A 25306-nucleotide genomic window follows, 5' to 3' on the forward strand; every position below is an offset into this window, starting at 1 on the left:
ATCGATTTTCCCGAGATGGCGGGGAATGTGGGAGTATGCTTGTCATATTGCAGGGACACAATGAACGCTTGTGCAGCGTTGTGCAAATATAGTTCGGCAAATAAAGGCAATCAAACTGCGATTATAATTTTGATAGATGGTGGTCATGCGAAACGTGATCGTGACGCTGGCTATTGTATAAATGAGATTGTGTTGGGTATACTTATAATGCGCAAGCATTTCAAGCGTGTGCTCTGTGTTGATTTGGATGCGCATAATGGTGATGGTTCGCAGCAAGCATTTTCGGTCACAAAACGAGTATTCATATTTTCCATGTATCGTTATGAATGTGGCTTTTATCCGGGGACTGATGGAAGTGAAGGCTATGCAGCGAATTTCCCTCTTCGTGGTGGTATTTTTGCCGGAGCGATGTGCTTTGTGCTCTGTGCTCTGTTGGGTGTTCGCAGTAATTTCTGAATCATTTTGGGTTATTGGGGAGTGGTATTATGTATTATCGGCATTTCGGGGTTACGTAGTGATGGGAATTTTGGGTGAGGTTTTAACTAGTCCTCATTACATACGTATCGTTTTAAAAGACCTAACCAAGCCAGGTTTTAATTTTCCATTTGACTGGCTTTTTGAACCCGCGGATTTTATGAAATTTTTATTCCGTTTATTTGCATTTCTTTAAAGTAACTCCCTAATTTGGATATATTGCGTTTCTGTTAGCGAATTATGCAAAAGGACTAGTGGATATCAATTGAATGAGGGAAACGGTAATGAGGAAACCATCTCAACAGCAACAACAACAAATATCGATTCAATAAACGATAGCTTTGGTTGTGGCAGCCGCAGCGATATTGCGGAGCATGTTAGAAAATTTGGTTTTACAAGTCAATACATACACGGAAACACTTGCAGCAGAACTGGATAAGTTGGCAACAAAATACCAGAGCCCTTACAAGCAGTTATTCTTCCTATACTTGGCCAAGTGCACCTATTTTTGCTTGGTTTTTGTGGGAGCGGCGACAAAATTTAGTTGGCAAAAGTATAGTCGAATTGGGCGCCGGTAGAGCACTTCCTGGCATATTAGCAGCTAAGCGTGGAGCACGTGTTATACACAGCGATAATTGGATACTTCCAAAGTCGCTGGCGCACATACGTAGATCTTGTTTGGCAAATAATTTAGTTCCGGACAAAGATATCGAAGTTGTCGGTCTTTGTTGGGGATTGCTATTGAATAGTGTTTTCAATTTAGGTCCTTTTGATTTGATAATATAAGACATGAGAGAACATCAACTAGACTAACTTTAAATGCGCTGGCAGTTGTTGCGAAGAATCCTAGACGTGCGCTGGGTAGCGATGGTAATGGAAATTATGTAAAACAGGTAACATCGGGATTTTTAGTTGTTTCGAATCCAAGGGGTCGTGTTAAAGCAGATCATCATCATCATCGTTACAGTAATCAAATGAGGAACCAGAGTGGTTCAGTTGTGGACCCACATCACGTTTAGATGCAATTGAATTGTGTGGTTTTGATGATGAGAATAATGACCAACGACTCAACAACAACAACGCCAGTATGGTGGTGGACCGGCAATAATTGGTAGAGCCAATACAACATCGCCAACATCGGGTGGAGATAAAGGAGATCGTGAACGTGAGCGTCATCACTACAAACCCACCAAACAACAACAAAAGATTGCAACACCATCAACAACAAAGCATTCATCAACAACAGCAACCGCGCGTGCAGCTTTTGTTTCGTGGCGGTTTTGTGGGCAACAAAGAAAGAAAAAGTTGCGAGCCCTTTGTGCAAACACGTCACCAGCAGCATTTGGACGCGCTGCAAAGAAAGGTGATTGTTTTTTAAATTTAAATCACACAAAAAACATCATATGATGATATCACATCATCACACGATTCCAACACATCATGTGATAATATCACAGATGATAGTAGTTTTGTTGCTTGTGATATAAATGAAGCGAGTAGTGAAAGTAGTAAAAATTTGACATTTAGTTAATAAAATAGACCCATTATACATAAACAAAACCAATAAAAACAATCATACACCCATAACGTTCCCCACATCGACAGGTAATACATCAGCCGGCGGAGCAGCATCAGCAGCAGGTGGAGGGAATACAGCAAAATCAACTGGGCACAGCCGTGATTCAAATCGTTTCGCTGGTAAGAAGCGCGCAGTGCGTGTACGCAGCGAATCACATCCAATAAGTGCGCTCTATGATATAATCTGCAAGTTGAAAGTGCAACCAGCGACGAAAATTCATTGTCAGTCGCATCGAACGATATCGAAAATTATAGAGGTGGCGCTAATACAAATGTCAAGCAGAACGACGGGAGACTTTTGATGGCGGGTCAGGGAGTCTAGATGAGATCGAGCCAGGACTCTACTTAGGTAAGTTAGCCTAGTACTTAATATATGGGTATAATAGTAAATTGTTTCCGCTTTCCTCTAGGTATTCCCACTTCAGCGACACATATGGAAACATTGAAAAAGGAGAACATCACGCAAATATTGACGTTGGACTCAGTGCCGTTGCCACAACATAGAGCACGTGCAAGCTTTCTTACAACCAAATATGTGCACGGCAAGTTGGAAGCATACTTTCAATATTATCATTATATTATACTTTGCCTGTTTGCAAAAATATTCATTAATTGTAATTTTTTGACTTAATAAACACATAAGCAACTGCAAGAGGCGTAATATATAGACACACACTAGCGTAGACTTGATGTTTGAAATTTTTTAGATGGGGATAAAGACACTCCCCGGAGGTTTTGAGTAGTGTTGTCGATGTTCAGGTACTAAAACCCAAGATTCTCATTGCTTTTAAAGAATTTTGCATTATTTTAGATTTCCCTATATATATAGGGTATATGAAATATTCTATTCGAACTTAAGCCATCTGCAAAATATTGCTTAAATTTATTCAAACAATTTTCAACGCTGAATGCAGATTTATAGCCTTTATGCATTTCCTTGCACTAAAAATTTATGAGCTATGAAGCTGAACGCTTAAATTTTTAAGAATATTTGAAAGTATTGTGAGTTTTCATCCGAATTTGAATGAAAACAAAATGGGCCGAGTCCCTTTAGCTTCTGGTGGCAGATCGCGGATCTGCGTTAGGATTGGTGGCCTCGTTCGGGGTGAACGAGAGCTGGGTTATTTTTGTGTTGGCCTCGTTCGGGGTGAACAAGAACTGGGTTATCGTTCTGGTGTCTTCGCTATGGGTTAGTGAGTGAATTGTGGGAAAATTAGTGTCCTCGCTCTGGGGAGCGAGTGAATTTGGGTGGTCTGGGTGAATAGAATTTTTTTTTTTGTTTTTGGGGTTTTGTAAGGCGGCAGGTAGAGGGACGTAGGGATTGTTAGGAGGAGCTGTTCGTCTTCTCGCAATCCATCTCCTCCGTTGGAAGAAGGATCAGTTTGACCAATGGTCGTCTGACTTGACGCGTACTCGGTCATCCTCGCCGGGGTGTACGTTGACAACTCGACCTAACCTCCATTCGTTGGGAGATAAGTTGACTTCTTTGGGGACAGCGAGATCCCCACTTTTATATTTTATTTGGGATGCTTCCACTTCACTCGTTTCTGACGTTCGGATAGATATTCCACTTTCCATCGTTTACAAAAAGTGTGATGAAGGCCTTTGAGTTTCTGCCACCGATTGATCATCGAGGCAGAGCTCTCACTCGCATCTCGTTCTGGCGGAGCCAGTAGCTGGCTGCCTGTGAGGAAGTGACCTGGGGTAAGCGGCTCTAGGTCCGTTGGGTCACTGGATACCGGGCTGAGCGGCCGCGAGCTCAGGCATGCATCAATGCGGGACAAGAGTGTGTGGAATTCCTCGAAGGTGAATTTGTGTGGTGAGGCTATCTTTTTGAAGTGGCTTTTGAAGCTTTTCACTCCAGTCTCCCATATGTGGAGCGCCCGCAGGGATGAAATGCCAAGTGAGTGACTGGTGGCTGTATTTGGAGACAGCGTTCTCTCGCGCTTGTGAGATGAAATTCTTGAAATCTGATCGTAAGGATTGTGACGCTCCAACAAATTTCGTACCATTGTCGGAGTACATATTTTTTGGACATCCGCGCCTAGATACAAAAGGGGCAAATGCCGCGAGAAATGATGGTGTACTTAGGTCAGTAGTGGCCTCCAGATGAATTGCTCGTGTGGAAAAACACACGAAAAGGCAAACATAGCCTTTGGATAGTCGACACCTCCTGCCGCGATAAATTTTGATGTCGAAGGGTCCGGCGAAGTCAACTCCAGTATTCGTGAATGCCCGGCTGAAAGTCGTGCGTTCGCGAGGGAGAATACCCATAAGCTGGGTCTGAGCCCGTTTTCGATGTATGGTGCAAACCTTGCAATTGTTAATGATTGCCCTAATCATGGTTTTTACATTAGGTATCCAGTATTGGGTGCGTATCAGACGTAACATGAGTTGGTTTTCCCCATGCAGACTTTGTTGATGAAACATTAGTACTGTCAGACGGGATAACCTGCAGTTGTATGGGAGGAAGATTGGGTGGCGTTCATTAAAAGTTAAGTCCTGTGACGCCCCGAGTCGCCCTCCTACCGGAATGATGCCATTTTGGTCTAAGTAGGGATTAAGTGAGAGTATTGCACTTTTCCCTTCAATTGGTTTTCCGGCCTTTAAATCTTTATATTCTGAACTACAATGTTGTTTCTGATAGATTTTAGTGACAAGTTGAGTTACTGATTTGACCTCATTAGGGGAGATTAAAGGTGACTTGACCTAAAATGGATTTTTTGTTTCGGGGTGAATTCCTCGGTAGAATCTCATCAGCGTTGGAGAACATCGGTAGTATGTACGGTTGTCGTTGCGCAGGTCTTCGCCTTCTTTTTCTCTACGGAGGTGATGTAGGCACTTTCTTGTACTGGCCATTGAGAAGTGTCTTCTTGAAGCCAGGAAGGTCCCTGCCACCACAACGAATTGTTGACCAACTCAGACGCAGGTAATCCTCTACTGCCTAAATCTGCTGGGTTTGACTCCGAGTTCACGTGAAGCCAGTCCTTTCTACCGACCATGTCGATGATCTTGGTGATCCGATGTGCGACGAAGGTTGACCAGGAACAGGGCGGCTTTCGTATCCATGCGAGTACGATAGTTGAATCCGTCCAAAAGTGAACTTTCGCTGATCCCAGTTGGAGGTTCCTGAAAATTGTTTCTGTGATTTCCGCTAACATCACGGCTCCGAAAAGATCCAATCGTTGAAGAAAAAGAGTTTTCAGTGGGTCTACTCGGGTTTTTGCTAGCAGCAGGTTTGTCGTTCAACACTAGAGGCATATGTTCAATTTGAAAACGACATCTAACCATTTAACTACTTACCAACAGATGGCGCTTAGGGAAGTAAGTTGACATTTAATTAAACTAACTGAATTCGTGAAATTTACAAGTTTTTGGAATGTAATAAAATTGTAAGACTTTCATAGTGTATAACTAAATGTTTGAAATTAATAATTCGGCGCATGAAGATACTCGACCTAAATAACTTAGTTCTCGATTTCGCTAATTGTCATAACAATCCCTTATACTATAGGCTGGAATTACCCATTTAAAATTTTTCATTCCAGTTCATTTTGCGGTTAGTGTATGATATAATTTTGAAACTTATTTTTAAGGAAATCAAATATTGGTAAGTAAAAATATATAATATATGTACATATAAAAAAGTAGAGTTTGATTAATGATGACATGTAGAACAAAGTATGTTATGCGGCATACTCGAAGATTGCCGAGAAAAGCTCGGTCGCCTAGGGACTAGATTTTAACCATAATAGAAGCAAGTAAAAGTTTCTTAGTTCGGGTGCAACCGAACATTATTTACTTAGGGTGAGCTTCAATTGTATATTTCATTTCAGATAAATTACTTTTCTACATAACACGTGGCACCGCCCGTTTAAAAAAAATTTCTCCCCATTTCCCCTTACAATAAAACTTGATAAGTGAAATATCCTTGATTCAAAACTATTTTTTTGCTAAGTTATAGCTTATTATTCTAGTCTACGACCATTTTAAAATTGTTTTATATCTAAGTTGCCGTGGTCTTTAACCGATCCCGTCCATTTTTATTAGAAATATTTTCTGCTATAAGGAAAATATGTGTACATAATTTCATTACGATATGTTAATTTTTCTTCAAGTTATGGCTCCCAAAGCATAGAAAATTGCTTAGTTATAAAAGGGGCGGTGCACCCCATTTTCAAAAATTTTAGTGTTTTCCAATTTAATGCTATAATTCAATTTAGAAAGTAAAGTTCTATTGATACAAAGCTCTTTTTCGCTCATATATAGCTTATTATTTTCGTCTACGACCCTTTAAAAAATCGTTTATATAAAAGTGGGCGTAGGCTTTAACCGATCTCGTCCATTTTTCTAGAAATATTTCCTGCTATAGGGAAAATTTGTGTACCCAATTTTATTACGATCCGTTCATTTTTCTTCGAGTTATGGCTCCCGAAACATAGAAAATTGCTTAGTCATTGGGAGATGCCACGCCTATTTTTTTAAATTTAAATTTTTTCCTATTTATTGTTATAAATCCACTTGGGAAATGAAACACCATTGATATAAAGCTCTTTTTTGCAAAGATATAGCTTCTTTATTCGTCCACGACCCTTTTACAAATCTTTTATATAAAAGTGGGCGTGGTCCTCAACCGATTTCGTTAATTTTTTTGCAAAGCATGCCTTATAGTAAAGGCAACCTCCCTGCCAAATTTTGTTACGATAGGTTTAATGACCTTTGATTTATGATTATTAAAATTTGTAAAATTGATTTTATCACTAGTGGGCGGTGCCACGCCAATTTTAAAATTTTTTTCAAATTTTAATAAAGAGTCTCAATATCAGTCCACATGTCAAATTTCAACATTCTAGGTTTATTATTTACTAAATAGTCAGTTTTTTTGTATTTTCCAAAATGTTATATACATAAAAAGTGGGTGTGGTTATCATCCGATTTCGGTCATTTTCAATACCAATCCAGATAAGCTCGTGTACCAAATTTGGTGAAGATGTATCAATATTTACTCAAGTTATCGTGTTAGCGGACGGACGGACGGACGGACATGGCTTAATCAAATTTTATTTTCGATACTGATGATTTTGATATATGGAAGTCTATCTATATCTATCTCGATTCCTTTATACCTGTACAATCAAACGTTATCCAATCAAAGTTAATATACTCCGTGTGCAAAGCACACTGAGGCTTCAAATATCACCGAATGCTTACGTATAGAGCATTCAGTGTTGTCTGAAAAAATTGTATAGATCGGTAATATATATAGCATATATCTCATACAACCGATTATTCAGATAAGAAACTTTTCGTAATTTCTGCCCCATTTTAAAAGCTAAAAGCTTCAAATTTCACCGAATGCTTACGTACAGGGCATTATTGTTGTCTGAAAAAATTGTTTAGATCGGTGGTTTATATAGTATATATCTCATACAACCGATTGTTCAGATAAGAAACTTTTCGTAATTTCTGCCCCATTTTCATAGCTAGAAGCTTCAAATTCCACCGAATGCTTACGTATAGAGCATTCATTGTTGTCTGAAAAAATTCTGAGGAGGCCGCGGTTTAGAGGTACTATGAGATTTTTTTTAATTCAGGAGAGTCTTTAGTTGTTCCATGTGCAATTTTTAAGCCGAATTTCAAAAGCAACGAAAATCTGCATTTCGTTTTAATATTATAGTGAAGTGTGAAAAATAAAGATCTATATATATAAAAAGAAAGGCTAAAATGTGTGTTAGTTGGTCGCCGGTGTTTGAAGAGATGCGTCTGTCGATTTTGTTCAAACTTTCACAAAAGTTGCGTAAACCTCACGCGGTAGTTACTACATAGGTTTGGTTGCGATCGAAGTACAGGGTCTCGAGATATAGGCCGAAACGTGGACCCGAGTGTTTATAGTATATGGATAACAAATGAAAGCTGTTGATCTGCGCTTGCGTAGAGGGTAATTTTCATACCCCTGGGTGACTAGGGTCTCGAGATATAGGCCAAAACGTGGGCAAGTGAATGCCTAGACAGTGTTTATACAATATAGATATCAAATGAAAGCTGTTGGTGAGTGCTTTAGTACAGAGTAATATATTATCCAGAGATGGACTGGGACTGGGATTAGGACTAGGACTGGGACTGAGACTCGGAGTGGCACTGGGACTGGAATAAAATACATACCACATTCTGGGACAGTCAATAAGGGATGCAGAAGAATGAGAAGGAATTGAGTGAAGAGAAAAGAGAGAAGGAGATTGAGAAAGAGATAGAATGAGACGAAGATGGAGATAGATGAAGCGAAAAAGACGGAGGGAGGAGTGAGTAAAAGGATTAGGAAAAAGTTAAGAGAAGGGGGGGGGGGGGGGGGAGGCAGAGTCAGCAGCAACCTGCTGCTAAGTTCGAATCACTAAACTGTTGAATAAATAACTGCAATATTCAATAATGCAAAATGGCCTTTATTAAAGTACTTCACAATAAATAACTCTGTTATTGCACGCTATCTGCTTAATCAAAACTGATTCTCGCGCCGCTACTGGTGTCGCCTTTTATACTGTTTGGTTTACTCGTTGATATTTCTAGGCGGTTCTATTCTAGAATCTACTAGTTCGTTATCTGCTATAAGTTTCTCAACTATAACTAGAGATGCACACTTTTTATAGCTTCTCTCCCAGCTCATGCGCGTGTGTTTGTGAGCGACACTTCCACAATTATATTGCATATCTCAGATAAGATATCTGCATGTGTTTGTTCGTTGCTTCTCTCTGCGTGTACGTACATATGTGTAGACATAATGATTGAATTATTGATGTGCATCAAGTCACTGCTTAGCATCGGCTTAGAGATGGCAGTACCCCTTAGTGCTGCTAATATTCGTAACACTGCCCTCCACTTAAGTCTGATCGTCCCGATCAGACAAATCTCTCGATCTAAACGCCGCTAGCATCTCCAAATGTACCACTCTTCTACTTCGTGGTTTCCCAATGGTTTGTATGCGGTAGATGGTAACACTGGTCCTCTTCACAACTTAATACGGGCCTTCCCAACTGCACCGAAATTTGGATGGAACACATTTCCGCCGGTGAGGGTTGTATAACAGTACCAAATCTCCCTTCAAGAAACTTTCCGAATTATTGTCCTCATCGTACCTGCGTTTCATCTTACTACTCATTATCCTGGATCGTTTCCTCGCACTCTGTTGTTTGGCTAATGAACTAATTCGCAGAGCTTGCGCTTGACGGATTGGCTTCGCATAATCAGTATTGTTCCCACGTTTCACAACAGTGGTGCGCCCTGGCTTGAAACTACCCTCTCATTCTTTCTGGGAAATTCGTTCCTTCGTTTTTGTGCGTCCATCAGTGTTTGTCAATACTAGTGTTTCCCTCGCAGATAATTTTGATTTCGCTTTATTTGGCCCATTCGCTCCATCAACCTTTACCTTTGACTTTCGTGGTCTTTGTCGAGTCTTCTCCACCAGTACCCGATTACTGCTGAACCCTTTCTCCAAACTAAAGTGGTATATCCTGGTTCTTATAGCGCATAACCTTTCTCCGCATATCGATCCTGATGTCATGGGCAACTAAGAAGACCCCTCCCAATATGACTTCATCAACAATCTCCGCCACAATGAATTTGTGTAGAACGATGACCCTTCCAATTAATACCTCACATACCACTTCTCCTTGGACTTGGTTATACTCGCCAGTGACCGTACGCAACCTTGCTCCAGGTAACGGCTTTACTCTCCTGTTGACCAAGTTAGATCGGATTAAGGAATGAGATGCGCCCGTATCTACAGTGGTACACGCTCCTTGCCATCCAGCTTTCCTTTGACGGCAGGACTGCTCGATTTTCTTCCAATTTGCGACACAGATATCACAGGACATTCAAAAGCTGGGGCAAGTTTTCGTTCTTTACATCTGACACGCTCTTGCTCATCTCCTCCAGCTTTGCGTTTACTCCCACCCACATTGTTGGAACTATTAGGACCAAGATCGCAATGACCTGCAATGTGACCGGGCTTCCCGCATTGGAAGCATTTGATAACTCTTTCACTCCGCTTTTGCGATCCTTTCAGCGCCTCCAGTATTGCGTCTACCCACTCTGGCCTTTCTACTTCCACACGGCGTGCTTTAAAAAATGGCTTACACAGAAGCGACGCTGTTTCCTGAATCAGAGCTTGTGACACCGTTTGTGCGAATGTTGGCTTTGGGTTTGCGTATGTAGCTCGCCTTGTTTCGACGTCCCGTATGCCATTTATAAAGCTCTGAATCTTTACCCTTTCAGCGTATTCCACGGGTGCGTCCGCATTCGCTAAATGTGCCAGCTTTCTGGTATATCTGTATCCTATTCTCAGTTCCGTATCGTCTCTCTAGAACACCCATCAATGCTTCATACCAGTTCCGTCCGCCCTCTGGAATGGTTTGTAAGATTTCAGCTGTAGGCCCTTTCAATGCCACGAACAGTGCAGCAACTTTATCTTCAGCATTCCAGTTGTTCACTGCTGCGATCTTCTCAAACTGTAGCTTTTAGGCCTTGAAAGGAACAGAACCGTCAAAGGATGGTGTTTTTACCTTTGGATTGCTTGCTGAAACAGCTGGGCGATTTAGTTGTAACTGCTCCATACGACCTTTTAAATCATCTTCTTCTGCCTGAAATTGAGCCATTTTTGCATCCTGCGCTTCCAGTTTTGTGAATACCTGTTCCAGAATTTCTGCCTAAATTTCAGATATACGTGCCTCTTGCGCTTCCAATTGAGATGCCATATATGTATTTTGGTCTTGCAGTTGAGATGACATTTGCGACGTCATTTCTGACGTCATTTTCCTGTGATTCCAGTTGGGATGCCATATATGTCTTCTGCTCTTCCAGTTAGGATGCCATATATATCTTCTGTTCTTCAGTGCTGACATATTTGTGGATATTTGTGATGACATTTCTGTTATGCGTGTCTCCTGTGCTTCCATCTTGGATGTTACTGTCGATGTTTGTGCAGATATTGCAGCCAAAATCGTGTTCAAGTCTGTGCTGGTAATTGTCTGCGATGTTTCGTTTTTCTCTTCAATTTATTAAAGACAAATTTCATGAGATATGCCGATATGGGTATCAAACGAAAGGTATTTCACTCCGCATTACAATAGGGACATTTTTGAGTAGGGTTGCCATTTATGGTTGGGGTAATTATACGAAATAGTACTCTACTTACTCATATTCTATTAAAGCTTTAAAGGAGAACATTACAGTTAAAAATCTTCGTAAAAAAATCATACACATGATTGGACTTAATTTTCTTAATTTCACACACGCTAATAAAATTGAAATGCAATATCAAGGCACCGTGGCAAATTCTAGCAAAATATATTTAAACGCATATTTTTGGCAAATATGAAATGAATAACTGCAATTTCTCACAGATTACTATTAGAAAGATTTCTCACCATAGCAAAAAGATATCTCACCACGGTAATTTGCTACCGTTGAACAATAGAGGCATACGTTCACTTTGAAAACGACATCTAACCATTTAACTACTTACCAACAGATGGCGCTTAGGGAAGTAAGTTGACATTTAATTAAACTAACTGATAGTTGCCATTCGTGATATTTACAAGTTTTTGGAATGTAATAAAATTGTGAGAATTTCATAGTGTATAACTAAAAAAATGTTTGAAATTAATAATTCGGCGCATGAAGATACTCGACCTAAATAACTTAGTTCTCGATTTCACTAATTGTCACAACAATCCCTTATACTATATGCTGGAATTACCCATTTCAAATTTTTCATTTCAGTTCATTTTGCGGTTAGTGTTTGAAAATTTTTTAAAAAGTTATTATTGGCCTTTCATCTTTAAAATTTATTAAACTATTTTATGAGCTTGAGGCCTTATCCAAATAAAAACGCAGTATAAATATTTTTATTTTATATTCGATATTTCGACTTCAGTCTGAAGTCATCATCAGGACTGTGAAACAAAACAAAAACAAAAACAAAAATTATAACATTTTCAAAAATCAACCATAAAACAAATATCACTTACACAATTGAGTATGTTATACAGACTAACCATATGTGCGAAAATTAAGATTGTTGGAGACAAATAATCATACAAAAATATAAACAATATTTCAAAGCACCGTAAATGTAAACAAAATTTTTGCAAAAACAAAAATACATGGAGTGGCTAAAAGTACGACATACAAGCATACATATATACATATATCATCTGATTTTCCTATTGTTGTGGGAGAGATCTTCCTACCGCGCAATGTTGTTGCCTTAAAACTAAGTTCAGATACGCATGTGCGCAGTGGTCAGTGTCCGCTTTAAAATTCATCCTAGTACTATTAGGGGTGTCCGCTATATGAAGCATTTCCAAAGTAAATCTTTTATTATAATTTTTCTCCTCCTGTAAAATAGTTACATTATCGAAGTCTGTATAATGCCCCGTATCTTTACAATAGGCTGACAAGGCCGTCTTATTTTCTGAATAATTGTTTCTTAACTTAATATATGATATATATGAGCGGAAATCCTTGTCTTGAGTTTTAATTTTGTTGTCCCCACATAAACCTTGTCGCATACGTGGGGCCCGTCACCATTACACTGAATTCTATAAACAACGTCGGATTTCTCATGCTTTGGTATTTTATCTTTTGTACTGCTGTAGACCTTTCTAAGAGTGTGATTATATGTCGACGCTATTTGGTATTTTTCCCGATTGTAAAGATTTGAGTATTTTATTCGGTTCGTTACGCCCGACACATGTACTACTGATTTATATATTTTATCTCCCGATGTTTGTCTAATTTTATCATTGTTCAACCTGATCACGGAATTTCTGAGCAATTTGTTGATTATCTTTATGGGGAATTCATTATTTCTCAGATTTTCTTTGACAATTTCGATATTCTTCTTGTGAAAAATCTTGTCACTTATTGGGAGAACTCTTCTTATGAAGTTACTCGCCGTATTTATAATAGTTCTATTTTCGTGTTTTGAGTTAAAGTTTATGAGTCTACCTGATGCGGTCGGCTTTTTATACCAGTCAATAAGCAGCATGTTATTCTTCCTTATAACAAGTGTATCCAAGAATGGTATTTTTCCATCCTTTTCTAATTCTATTGTGAATTTTATTGATTTGTTGCAGCTATTAAGATTCTTAAGCATATTTTCCACCTCCTCTGTTTTAACAACCGCAAACAAGTCATCCACGTACTTAGTTAGTAAGCGGGGATTTTTGGTGGATTCCATTACGAATTTGGATAATAGTTCCTCCATTACTATATCCGCTACGACAGGTGCTGCTGGCGATCCCATGGGCATCCCTGAACGCTGTTCATATATTTTATCATTGTATTTGCAATATCGGTTCTCATTAATGCAAAACTTGATAATTGTTATAAATAGTTCCTTTGGTATACGTGTATGTTCTTTTATATCATTCCACTTAGAGGAAATTATCTCCAAGGCCAATTCTACTGAAATGCTCGGAAATAAAGAAACCACATCAAATGACACTTAAGTGTCATCATCAATTGAGTCTTTAACGTTATACTTGGAGGTGTTTGCTATATTCTTAAGTATGTTTACTACATATTTGCATAAATTGTAGGTCGGCGAGTTTATGGACGAGCAAATCGGTCGGAGAGGTACCCTTTCTTTATGGATTTTTGGCAAACCATATATTCGTGGAGGGTTTGCACTGCTGCTTACTGCACTGCTGCTTACTGCACTGGTATAAAAGGCGACCGCATCAGGTAGACTCATAAACTTTAACTCAAAACACGAATATAGAACTATTATAAATACGGCGAGTAACTTCATAAGAAGAGTTCTCTCAATAAGTGACAAGATTTTTCACAAGAAGAATATCGAAATTGTTAAAGAAACTCTGAGAAATAATGAATTCCCCATAAAGATAATCAACAAATTGTTCAGAAATTCCGTGATCAGGTTCAACAATGATAAAATTAGACAAACTTCGGGAGATAAAATATATAAATCATACATGTGCCGGGCGTAACGAACCGAATAAAATACTCAAATCTTTACAATCGGGAAAAATACCAAATAGCATCGACATATAATCACACTCTTAGAAAGGTCTACAGCAGTACAAAAGATAAAATACCAAAGCATGAGAAATCCGACGTTGTTTATAGAATTCCGTGTAATGGTGACGGGTCCCACGTATGCGACAAGGTATATGTGGGGACAACAAAATAAAAACTCAAGACAAGGATTTCCGCTCATAGATCTAATATTAAGTTAAGAAACAATTATTCAGAAACAATTTGTCAGCCCATTGTAAAGATACGGGGCATTATCCAGACTTCGATAATGTAACTATTTTACAGGAGGAGAGAAATTATAATAAAAGATTTACTTTGGAAATGCTTCATATAGCGAACACCCCTAATAGTACTAGGATGAATTTTAAAGCGGACACTGACCACTGCCCACATGTGTATCGGAACTTAGTTTTAAGGCAACAACAATGCGCGGTAGGAAGATCTCTCCCACAACAATAGGAAAATCAGATGATATATGTATATATGTATGCTTGTATGTCGTACTTTTAGCCACTCCATGTACTTTTGTTTTTGCAAAAATTTTGTTTACATTTACGGTGCTTTGAAATTTTGTTTATATTTTCGTAAGATTATTTGTCTCCAACAATCTTAATTTTCGCACATATGGTTAGTCTGCATAACATACTCAATTGTGTAAGTGATATTTGTTTTAGGGTTGATTTTTGAGAATGTTATAATTTTTGTTTTTGTTTTGTTTCACAGTCCTGATGATGACTTCAGACTGAAGTCGAAATATCAAATATAAAATAAAAATAAAAATATAAAATATTTATACTGCGTTTTTATTTGGAAAAGGCCTCGAGCTCATAAAATAGTTTAATAAGGTTAGTGTTTGATATATTTTTGATACTTATTTTTAAGCAAATCAAATATTGGTAAGTAAAAATATATAATATATGTACATATAAAAACGTAGAGTTTGATTAATGATGACATGTAGAACAAAGTATGTTATGCGGCATACTCGAAGATTACTTTTCTACATAACACGTGGCACCGCCCGTTTAAAAAAAAATGTCTCCCCATTTCCCTTTACAATAAAACTTGATAAGTGAAATATCATTGATATTGATTGATTCTAGTCTACGACCCTTTTAAACTTGTTTTATATCTAAGTTGCCGTGGTCTTTAACCGATCCCGTCCTTTTTACTAGAAATATTTTCTGCTATAAGGAAAATATGTGCACACAATTTCATTACGATATATTAATTTTTCTTCGAGTTATGGCTCCCGAAACATAAAAAATTGCTTAGTTATAAAAGGGCGGTGCACCCCATTTTCAAAAATTTTAGTGTTTTCCAATTTAATGTTATAATTCAATTTAGAAAGTAAAATTCTATTGATACAAAGCTCTTTTTCGCTAAGATATAGCTTATTATTTTCATCTACGACCTTTTAAAAAATCTTTTATATAAAAGCGGGCGTGGTCTTTAACCGATCTCGCCCATTTTTCCAGAAATATTTCCTGCTACAGGGAAAATTTGTGTACCCAATTTTATTACGATCCGCCAATTTTTCTTCGAGTTATGGCTCCCGAAACATAGAAAATTGCTTAGTCATAAAACGGGCGATGCCACGCCCATTTTTTTTTTAATTTTTAATTTTTCCTATTTATTGTTATAAATCCACTTGGGAAATGAAACACCATTAATATAAAGCTCTTTTTTGCAAAGATATAGCTTATTTTATTCGCCCACGGCCCTTTTAAAAATTTTTTATATAAAAGTGGGCGTGGTCCTTAACCGATTTCGTTAATTTTTCTTCAAAGCATTTCGTACAGTAAAGGCAACCTCTCTGCCGAATTTTGTTACGATAGGTTTAACGATTTTTGATTTATGATTAATAATATTTGTAAAATTAATTTTATCACTAGTGGGCCACGCCCATTTTAAATTTTTTTTCAAATTATAATAAAGAGTCTCAATCTCAGTCCACGTGTCAAATTTCAACATTCTAGGTGTGTTATTTACTAAATATTCAGGTTTTTTGTGTTTTCCAAAATGTTATATATATAAAATGTGGGCGTGGTTATCATCCGATTTCGGTCATTTTCAATACCAATTCAGATAAGCTCGTGTGAAGATGTATCAATATTTACTTAAGTTATTGTGTTAACGGACGGACGGACGGACGAACATGGCTCAATAAAATTTTTTTTCGATACTGATGATTTTGATATATGGAAGTCTATATCTATCTCGATTCCTTTATACCTGTACAACCAACCGTTATCCAATCAAAGTTAATATACTCCGTGTGCAAATCACGCTGAGGTTTCAAATATCACCGAATGCTTACGTATAGAAATTGTATAGATCGGTAATATATATAGCATATATCTCATACAACCGATTATTCAGATAAGAAACTTTTCGTAATTTCTGCCCCATTTTAAAAGCTAAAAGCTTCAAATTTCACCGAATTCTTACGTATAGAGCATTCATTGTTGTCTGAAAAAATTGTTTAATTCAGTGGTTTATATAGTATATATCTCATACAACCGATTGTTCAGATAAGAAACTTTTCGTAATTTCTGCCCCATTTTCGCAGCTACAAGCTTCAAATTTCACCGAATGGTATCAAAAAGTTTCATAAATTTTTTTTTATTTTTATAAAAGCGGTATTCATGTTTAAATTGCCGTTCATCGTGAAATGCCAAAATTAAGTATTGAACATTTGAATATTTGTTTTCTGTGGATATTTGATTTTTGTTCTGTCAAATATTTGAAAAATAAATTTCTCGACCTTTTGGGAGGGGGTCATAGTTTTTGCACCCTCACACAAAGTACCTACCTATTTTTAAACGGTTTTATTTAGGTTGACTTGACAGGCTGGTTGGGCGGCACGAATTTTGTAATGGAAAGTTAAGTAACTTCCCGATAAGCTACAAACTTGGAATATAGTTCAGAACCCGATGAAAATGCAATAAGAAGAAAAATCTCCGATAGGTGGCGCATTGGTCAAAACATTTCAAAAAATTGTATTTGTGGTCCGATTTGGCTCATATTTGGAACACATAATACATACAAGAATAGAAAGCGACCTGTGAAAAATTCACCGATTGGTGGCGAAGGGACCGAGATATTCAAAAAAATCGTGTTTGTGGTCCGATTTGGTCCATATTTGCAACAGATAATACATACATGAATAGAAATCGACCTATATTGTTTTAAATAAAACCGTTTAACTTAAACATTTTTTTTTTATTATTTTATTTTATGTTTATCTTAAAAATCGATTAGTATGTACATCTGTTCACTATATATTTCTTATCTTATACAGACGATTATTTGGATATTACGAATGGGATAAGATTATTGTTCAGCCCCATTCATGAAAGGTATGAGGTCCCGTCCTCAGGGCCGTAGAGAGAAAATCCGGCCCCGAGACTAAACAATTTCCGGGCCCCCTATAAAAATCCACTAATACATTTGATTAACTTGAATTAATGACGTCTCATTCATGATTCATTATTGATGGATTACATCAAAAAATTTTCGCCACATCAACTAAATAATTTTTGGACTAAGAGCTGACAATAAAATTAACACTGTAGCATAAGTATAATTTAGGAGTATAAGTATTTACTTTTAATAGTATAAATGCTCAGTCAGTACTATTAGTTGTCAACGACAACCCTGTTAATATAAAAGCACTACAAATGTTCCACAACATATGTTAGTTATGATACACAAAAGCACTACAATATGTTCCACAATATATGTTAGTTACGATACACATATACACAACTTTTAAAATTAGAATACACAAGCTCTTAATAGCAATGTAAAAGCTCAGCACCTGTTGCTATAAAAGAAGTGCTCTCAAGCGGACATCTTTCACTTTGCGATTTTCGTCCACTTGAGAGGTAAATTAAACAAAATACTAACATATGTTACAATATTAGTTGAACAGTGATAAACTGGTCGCTAATATTGTTCAACCTACATAAACAAATAATATCAACAATAACTAGTTGAACAGTGATAAACTGGTCGCTAATATTGTTAAACCTACATAAATAAATAATATTAACAATACCTAGTTGAACAGTGACAAACTGGTCGCTAGAATTGTTAACAATAAATTAATTTATCAACATTATCTAGCTATAACCATACTTTTTGTAACCCTTGTCATTTAAGGTTTTTCTCCTTGTGTATACTACACTGAACCACACTCCCACATCTAAATAAAATTCGTTGTGACAAAGCTCCACCCTTTTATTTGGAATAATAACTTTTATAATTGGCGCCCAGCATCGTGCCAAACCTCTCGAGTAGTTTAAGTACATATCGTCGAAGCGATAGAATTGCAAAGCGAACTAATATTAGTAACAATAAAATGGCTAATTTGTCTCCCGAACAGTTTCAAGAGCTTGCCAATATTGTAAGCCGATGTAGTGAACGTAGTGGTTCGTTAAGCACTTGCACTGCTCGTTACGCAGGTGAACGCGATTCCACAAAAGTTGAGGAGTTCATTGCAGCCGTAACTACGTTTAAAGCTGTAGAAAAAATAAGTGATGCTGACGCTACCACCGGTCTTCCCATGATTCTAGGGGGTGACGCAGCAGAATGGTGGTGCGGTGTACAGGCACCTAACACTTTTGAAGATGTTGTGCGTATGTTGCGCGAATCTTTTTGTCCCCCTAAACGTGACTGGTGAATATATTTCGAAATCGTAGAAACAAAACAAGCTAAAAATGAACCGACTGACACTTGTTCGCAAAAAGCGTGCTCTTTTTTCTCAACTCTCGGATGCTCCGAGTGAATCCGTCCAAATCGACATTTTGTTTGGCATGATTCATTTGCAAATTAGGGACAGGGTGTGTCGTAGGCGCATTAATACATTCGACAATTTGTTGGCCGAAGCTAGAGAAGCAGAGATTACCCTGCGCGAACACAAAATGTTGACCGTGAACACCGATAAAGCTGTTGCTAACGCAAGTGGTCCGGTACGATGTGCTTTTTGTCGCAAAAAAGGGCATAGCGCAGAAGCGTGTTTCAAAAAGAAAAATGAAGAAATTAAAGTAGCGCAAACACAAGCAATTGCTAATGCAATAGTAACAAAGCCGACTTATGCTTGTTATGGATGCAACGCACCTGGTGTTACCCGCGCAAACTGTCCAAATTGTTCAAATAAACTGTCCACTAGCCATGGTTCGGTAAGTTTCAATTCCATAACAGTTCCAGTTGGAAGAGACATTCCGATTGCAAATGTAAGTCTGTTTGGGGTATCTGGACAAGTGTATTTTGATAGTGGCGCTCGAACTAGTGTAGCTAGCGCAAACTTGAAGTGCGTAATGGATTTTAAAGGGTGCACATACCGCAAAGTTGAATGCGGAATCCCTCTTGCCGACGGAAGTACGAAACTTAAAAAATGCCTTACAACTAATTGCGATATAGTAATAGATGGGCGTACCTTCAAAATTCAATTTATGATCCTACCAGAATAAGTTGGCAACAAAACGCTAATTGGCACAGATTTCTTGGAACAAGCGGAAATAATTTTAAATATGGGTCAAAGGTACTGTTTCTTTGAAAGTAATCCAACGCAACATTTCGATTTCGCTTCCCCATTGCCACTAGAATTAAAAATTATTGAAATTATACAAGTAAGCTCAACAAAACGTAAGCCCGAGGAAGCGGCATTCAGAGAAGTTGAACATCAAAAAGTGTATATGTCCGAGTTTGAGTATTATGGTCCTGATTTGCCAAACGATTACTCACCGCGTATTGTACAAAGTATTTTTAGAGATTCGATTCCACCCAACATGATTACACCTGAAAGCCCAATTTGTTTACTGGTGTTACCTATAAACAAAACATTGCTGATAAGGTAGACTTATTTTCTATTGATTTTAAAGTACTGAAGGAAAAAGATGGCTCAGGGTTGGAAGTATCAGAGAAAATTGAACTCGACAATATGCTTCAATCCCACGTAAAAGTTTTTGCCGCGTCGTGTGAACCGACGCCATATACACAACATTTTATTGATACTGGCGACCACGAGCCGATTGCATCACCAGTGTATAGATTATCATTTACTAATTTAAAGGAACTAAAAGCTGAGATTCACAAATTGCTCGAAAACGATGTTATAGAAGAATGTGAGTCAGCGTGGTCATCACCTGTGGTTATGGTGTCTAAAAAAGATGGTCGCACTCGTGTATGTGTGGAATATCGCAAGTTAAATGCTATAACAAAGCCCGACCGATACCCCTTACCTCGTATGAATGACCTATAGCACGCTGCAAAAAGCACAAAATTTATGACCATTCCAAATCTTCAAAGTGGTTATTTTCAAATCGCTGTTGCTGAAAGAGACCGAGGTAAAACATGTCTAATTACGCCTTTTGGTACATTCCGGTTTAAGGGAATGCCGTTTGGTCTCCGCAACGCACCTTCCACATTTCAAAGACTAATCGACCGTTTTAAGGCAACGCTACCAAATGTACACATTTTAGCATATCTTGATGATATAATCATTTGTTCACCATCATTTACAGAACATTTAAACGACCTAAAAAGCGTACTCTTGAAGCTGGAAAAGTTCAAGCTGCGCGTTAATTCTAGTAAATGTCGTTTTTGTTGCGCAAGTGTTAAATACCTTGGTCACGTCTTAACGACCGCAGGCATACAAGTTGACCCAGAAAAGACTCTGGCGATTACACACAGGAAAGAACCAAGAAATATCAAAGAATTGATATCATTCATACAAACCTGCTCTTGGTATCGGCGCTTTATTGACCGATTCGCTGAAATTGCCAAACCGCTTACGGAGTTAATGAAAAAGAATGCTGAATGGAAGTGGAGTACACCACAAAGGGAAGCTTTTAACAAGCTTAAACAACAAGCTTGCCCTGAAGCTAGCTGAAGACAATGTCGCTTTCATCATTAAGGCGGACGCAAGTGTTTATGCCTTGGGAGCTGTTCTTATCCAGGGGGAGAAAGAATGCGAACACCCTATCGAATATGCGAGCCGACTTTTGACAACAGCAGAGAAAAATTATTCAACTACCTAACGCGAAGCCCTCGCCATGGTATGGGCATGTGCGAAATTCAGAGGCTATATAGAAGGCGCTGAAGTGTTGTTGGTGTCCGATCACCAACCGTTAAAATGGTTATTAACCATAAAGTCACCAACAGGCCGCCTAGCAAGGTGGGCACTACAAATACAGCAGAATAATTTCAAAATCGACTACACACCAGGGAGAATGAATTCTGTTGCCGATATGTTATCACCACCCTGTAACGAGGAAGAAATTGAAACAAACTGCATTTATGCTTTTCAAATCGACTTGCCACATAATAAACCCGATGAGCTGCGAGAAGAGCAACTAAAGGACAGCTACTCGAAAAATATAATTCATTCATTAGAAGAAACCAACGAAAACGCCAACTTATGGTACACTCGTGGCTATGTTTTGAACAACGGCGTATTATATTGTTACGCAAACGAGGATGCAGATGACGCACAGCTCGTCGTATCTGATCACGAGCGCGGAAGTATTTTGAAACTCATGATGACAGCACAGTTGGCCGCTATGGAGCAGAGCGAACTATAGCACGTATTTTAAGTCGTTACTTCTGGCCAGGAATGCGAGCCGAAATTACAAAGTACGTTAGAAACTGCATTGAATGCCAGCGATACAAAGCAAGCAACATAAAGCCAATGGGATTGATTCAAACAACAAGTAGCAAACAACGATTCGAAGTTATTGCCGAAGATCTATTTGGTCCTTTGCCAAAAACAGAAGATGGCTATCAATGGATCATGATTGCAGAAGATGTCGCTAGTCGTTGGGTAACATTGTTCCCTTTAAAAGAAGCAACTGCCGAAAATTGTGCAAAAATTTTAATCGAAGAAGTTTTTTTACGATATGGTGTTCCTAGGCGTCTTAAATCTGATAATGGCGTGCAGTTCGTATCTGCAATTATGCAGCAAATAGTTTACTGTATGGGAATTCACCAAGTTTTTACACCTGTTTATCACCCTGAAATTAATCCAGTCGAACGCAAAAACAGAGAACTTAAGGCTCAACTACCGATCCTTGTCCAAAATCAACACAATGTGTGGACTATAGGTTTACCGTCCATACGATTTGCAACGAACTCAGCTAAGTGTCAATCAACCAGCTATACAGCAGCTTTTCTCACTTTTGGAAGAGAATTGCGTACATTCGATGACGTAGAGCATGATATGCGCACAATACACAAGCTCTTAATAGTAATGTAAAAGCTCAGCACCTGTTGCTATAAAAGAAGCGCTCTCAAGCGGACATCTTTCACTTTGGGATTTTCGTCCACTTGAAAGGTAAGTTAAACAAAATACTAACATATGTAACAATATTAGTTAAACAGTGATAAACTGGTCGCTAATATTGTTCAACCTACATAAATAAATAATATTAACAATAACTAGTTGAACGGTGATAAACTGGTCGCAAGCATTGTTAAATATAAATAAATAATATTAACAATATCTAGTTGAACAGTGACAAACTGTTCGCTAGAATTGTTAACAATAAACTAATTTATCAACATTATCTAGCTATAACATACTTTTTGTAACCCTTGTCATTTAAGGTTTTTTTCCTTGTGTATACTACACTGAACCACACTCCCACATCTAAATAAAATTCGTTGTGACAAAGCTCCACCCTTTTACTTGGAATAATAACTTTTATAACACAGAATATTTACTATTAATACCATTTTATTGTAACGTAGAAATAAAATTCTCTTTTAACAGCCACATATTGTTTCAAATAATGTTTTCTATTTATTTGGTAACATTTTAATACATTTCTGATAAATTTAATGATGATTATAAATTTTAATTGGAGTTTTAATTTACATATACATGGCCTAGAGCTCGAAAAAAATTTTTATAAAAATTATTCAATATAGAAATTTCGGATATCAAAGAGTGGCTTTAGTTGCTTTTTTCGCTGCAAAATTTTTATAATAATATCAAAATTTTACTGTCTTGCCAAAACGGATTCAACACAAATGCCTGAAACTCGCTCTTGATATGAACACGATTTATGAAAGTTTTTGATTCTTGATTGGACGCTAAAGGAACGTTCTGCACTAGCTACAGTGACAGGTATATGCAAAAGATACGTAAAGCAACACAAAGTTGGGGAAAATCGTATACAGATTTTGAACATATGTAGATGGCATTTAGCAATTCCAATGGTGACAGACCTTTATCAAAATTATCTTCGTAAATGTGTTTCAAGTGAATTATTTCGCATTCTAAGCTTTTAGAAAGGTCCGACTTTTATTTTTCGACAAATTTTGCAGCGCTCGCCCGAACCGTAGTTACATCCATGTTTTCGAATGCCCGAAAATTTTGGCGAGATGTTCAAATGAATAGCAACTGTTTTGCATTCGTTTAAAATTGTTTCTCATTGGTTCCTGATTAACTTCAAATCAGCTAATAAGGCATCTACATGTCGGACCTCAACATCTATGGTGGCGTCTCTAACTTGAAGGACCACGTTTCTTTCATTAGTGGTAGTCAGTATTTTGAACCAAATTGAGGACAGCAAGATACATTCGAACTTGTTGATGTAATTGAGAATGCCGGTAACATCTCCGTATGCTTGCGCAGTCAAATTTGGCTTTTGGCTGAAAGACGATAAAGAGAGCTCGGTCCTTTTTTTTTTTGAGGAAGTACCATCGGTGTGGAGTGCTGCTGAAAATAGTAAAACATTTTTGTACAACTCCGAAAAAAGTAATTGCAGCCGTACAACATTCTGCAGCATCAAGACTACATAAATTCAGACTGTGGGTTGCACAAGGCGAGTAATCAGCATTCAAGTTATTGTCGAGAATGTGACGTTGTGCTCCGTTGTAAGCTCCTTTCATATTGGCGCCGTTATCGTACTCTTGTGCATGAAAATCTTCAATCAAGTATGGCAAATTAGATCAGCGATTTTCTGACCAGTTTTTTAGTTACAATTCACGAAAGTCAAAAACCGTTCTTGAATTGTAAAATTTGTTGCCTTCGAATTGAAATGGAGTTAGCTTAAAATGAACGTAGTCAAAGTGACTAGCATGAGGCATAACATCAACGATAATAGCAACATACTTGGCTTTCTTGCCTTGATCTGATATAGTTCCCTCACGTGCTTTGCACAAATTTCTAAAAACTCGTTCTGAAGGTCTGGGGAAAGATAGTGAACTTGTAAACGTTTGTGCTGCTGTTGTGAAATCCTAACTTTCTCCAAATGATCTCCAAGTATCGGATCATATCGCCTTTGAAAGCTAGGCCCCGTTTCACCAAAAAATAAAATAGTATCCATATTTCTATACACAATTTCTTTCCACTTTTGAGTTTCAGTGATTAGCTGGTCATTGATAAGTGTAGCCTCATTTTGAATTAGATTTTGTAAAGATCGCCATTGAATACAACATTTAATGTGCTCTTGAGTATTTTTGTGTGATAGCAGTTTATCGTATAGCTTCTTCCATACCTGGAATTTCGAATATCCGCAGAACACATTTTAGGTCGAGTTAAAGTACTGGTGCTTAATAGATGACATGGTAGGCAATAAAAAGCATTGCTACTGGCACCTCACACTAACCAGTCACGCTCCACTTTCTCTGCATTTGGCAAGATTCTGTTTAACGAAGTTGGAAATGCCTCGTCATGACAATCACGTGGAAAAATAAGAGGACACTTTTGATGACCTCGACGAATTATTCCGTTGACTTTTTCAGATCGCAAAAATTCATTATTCACGGTACCGATATCGAAGTCGTTTAAATAATCTGGATTTTTGATACAGAGTTGGTGATATTGTTGGAAGACTTTGTGATGATAACCTTCGTCAGTGTCACCGCGAAAATTTTAAGATTTCGGATTCATGTAAACATACATTTTTCTTTGATGTTTTTATTGTCTCCTCAGGCCCAGGAAAAAAAATCATTTTCAATAATCGTTGCTTTTGAAATTCGGCTTAAAATTTGCACATGGAACAACTAAAGACTCTCCTGAATTAAAAAAAATGACTTAGTACCTCTAAATCGCGGGCCCCGGCCCGGGGGACTCCCCCCATTCCCCGCCCCCCTCTCGTCGGGCCTGCCCGTCCTTACTTGTTCTTTTTATTACTACACTGTTCTTATAACACCAGAGCTGGGTAGTAATAATTACTTTAGGTATTCA

The 25306-nt window shown here is 37.8% G+C and overlaps 2 protein-coding genes across 4 annotated transcripts in view; one reads left to right on the plus strand and one right to left on the minus strand.

The window, feature by feature from the left end:
* Positions 1-25306, minus strand: part of wg (wingless) — a 336654-nt gene that overhangs the window by 158059 nt on the left and 153289 nt on the right. The window lies entirely within an intron of this gene.
* On the plus strand, positions 61-1260 carry LOC137239913 (uncharacterized). The gene is given in 3 exon segments (XM_067765712.1): positions 61-410; positions 673-932; positions 935-1260. Coding segments are annotated over 3 exon segments (936 nt in total).

This window comes from Eurosta solidaginis, chromosome 2 (genome assembly GCF_040869045.1).
Source record: "Eurosta solidaginis isolate ZX-2024a chromosome 2, ASM4086904v1, whole genome shotgun sequence".
In the NCBI taxonomy this organism is placed as follows: Eukaryota; Metazoa; Arthropoda; class Insecta; order Diptera; family Tephritidae; genus Eurosta; species Eurosta solidaginis.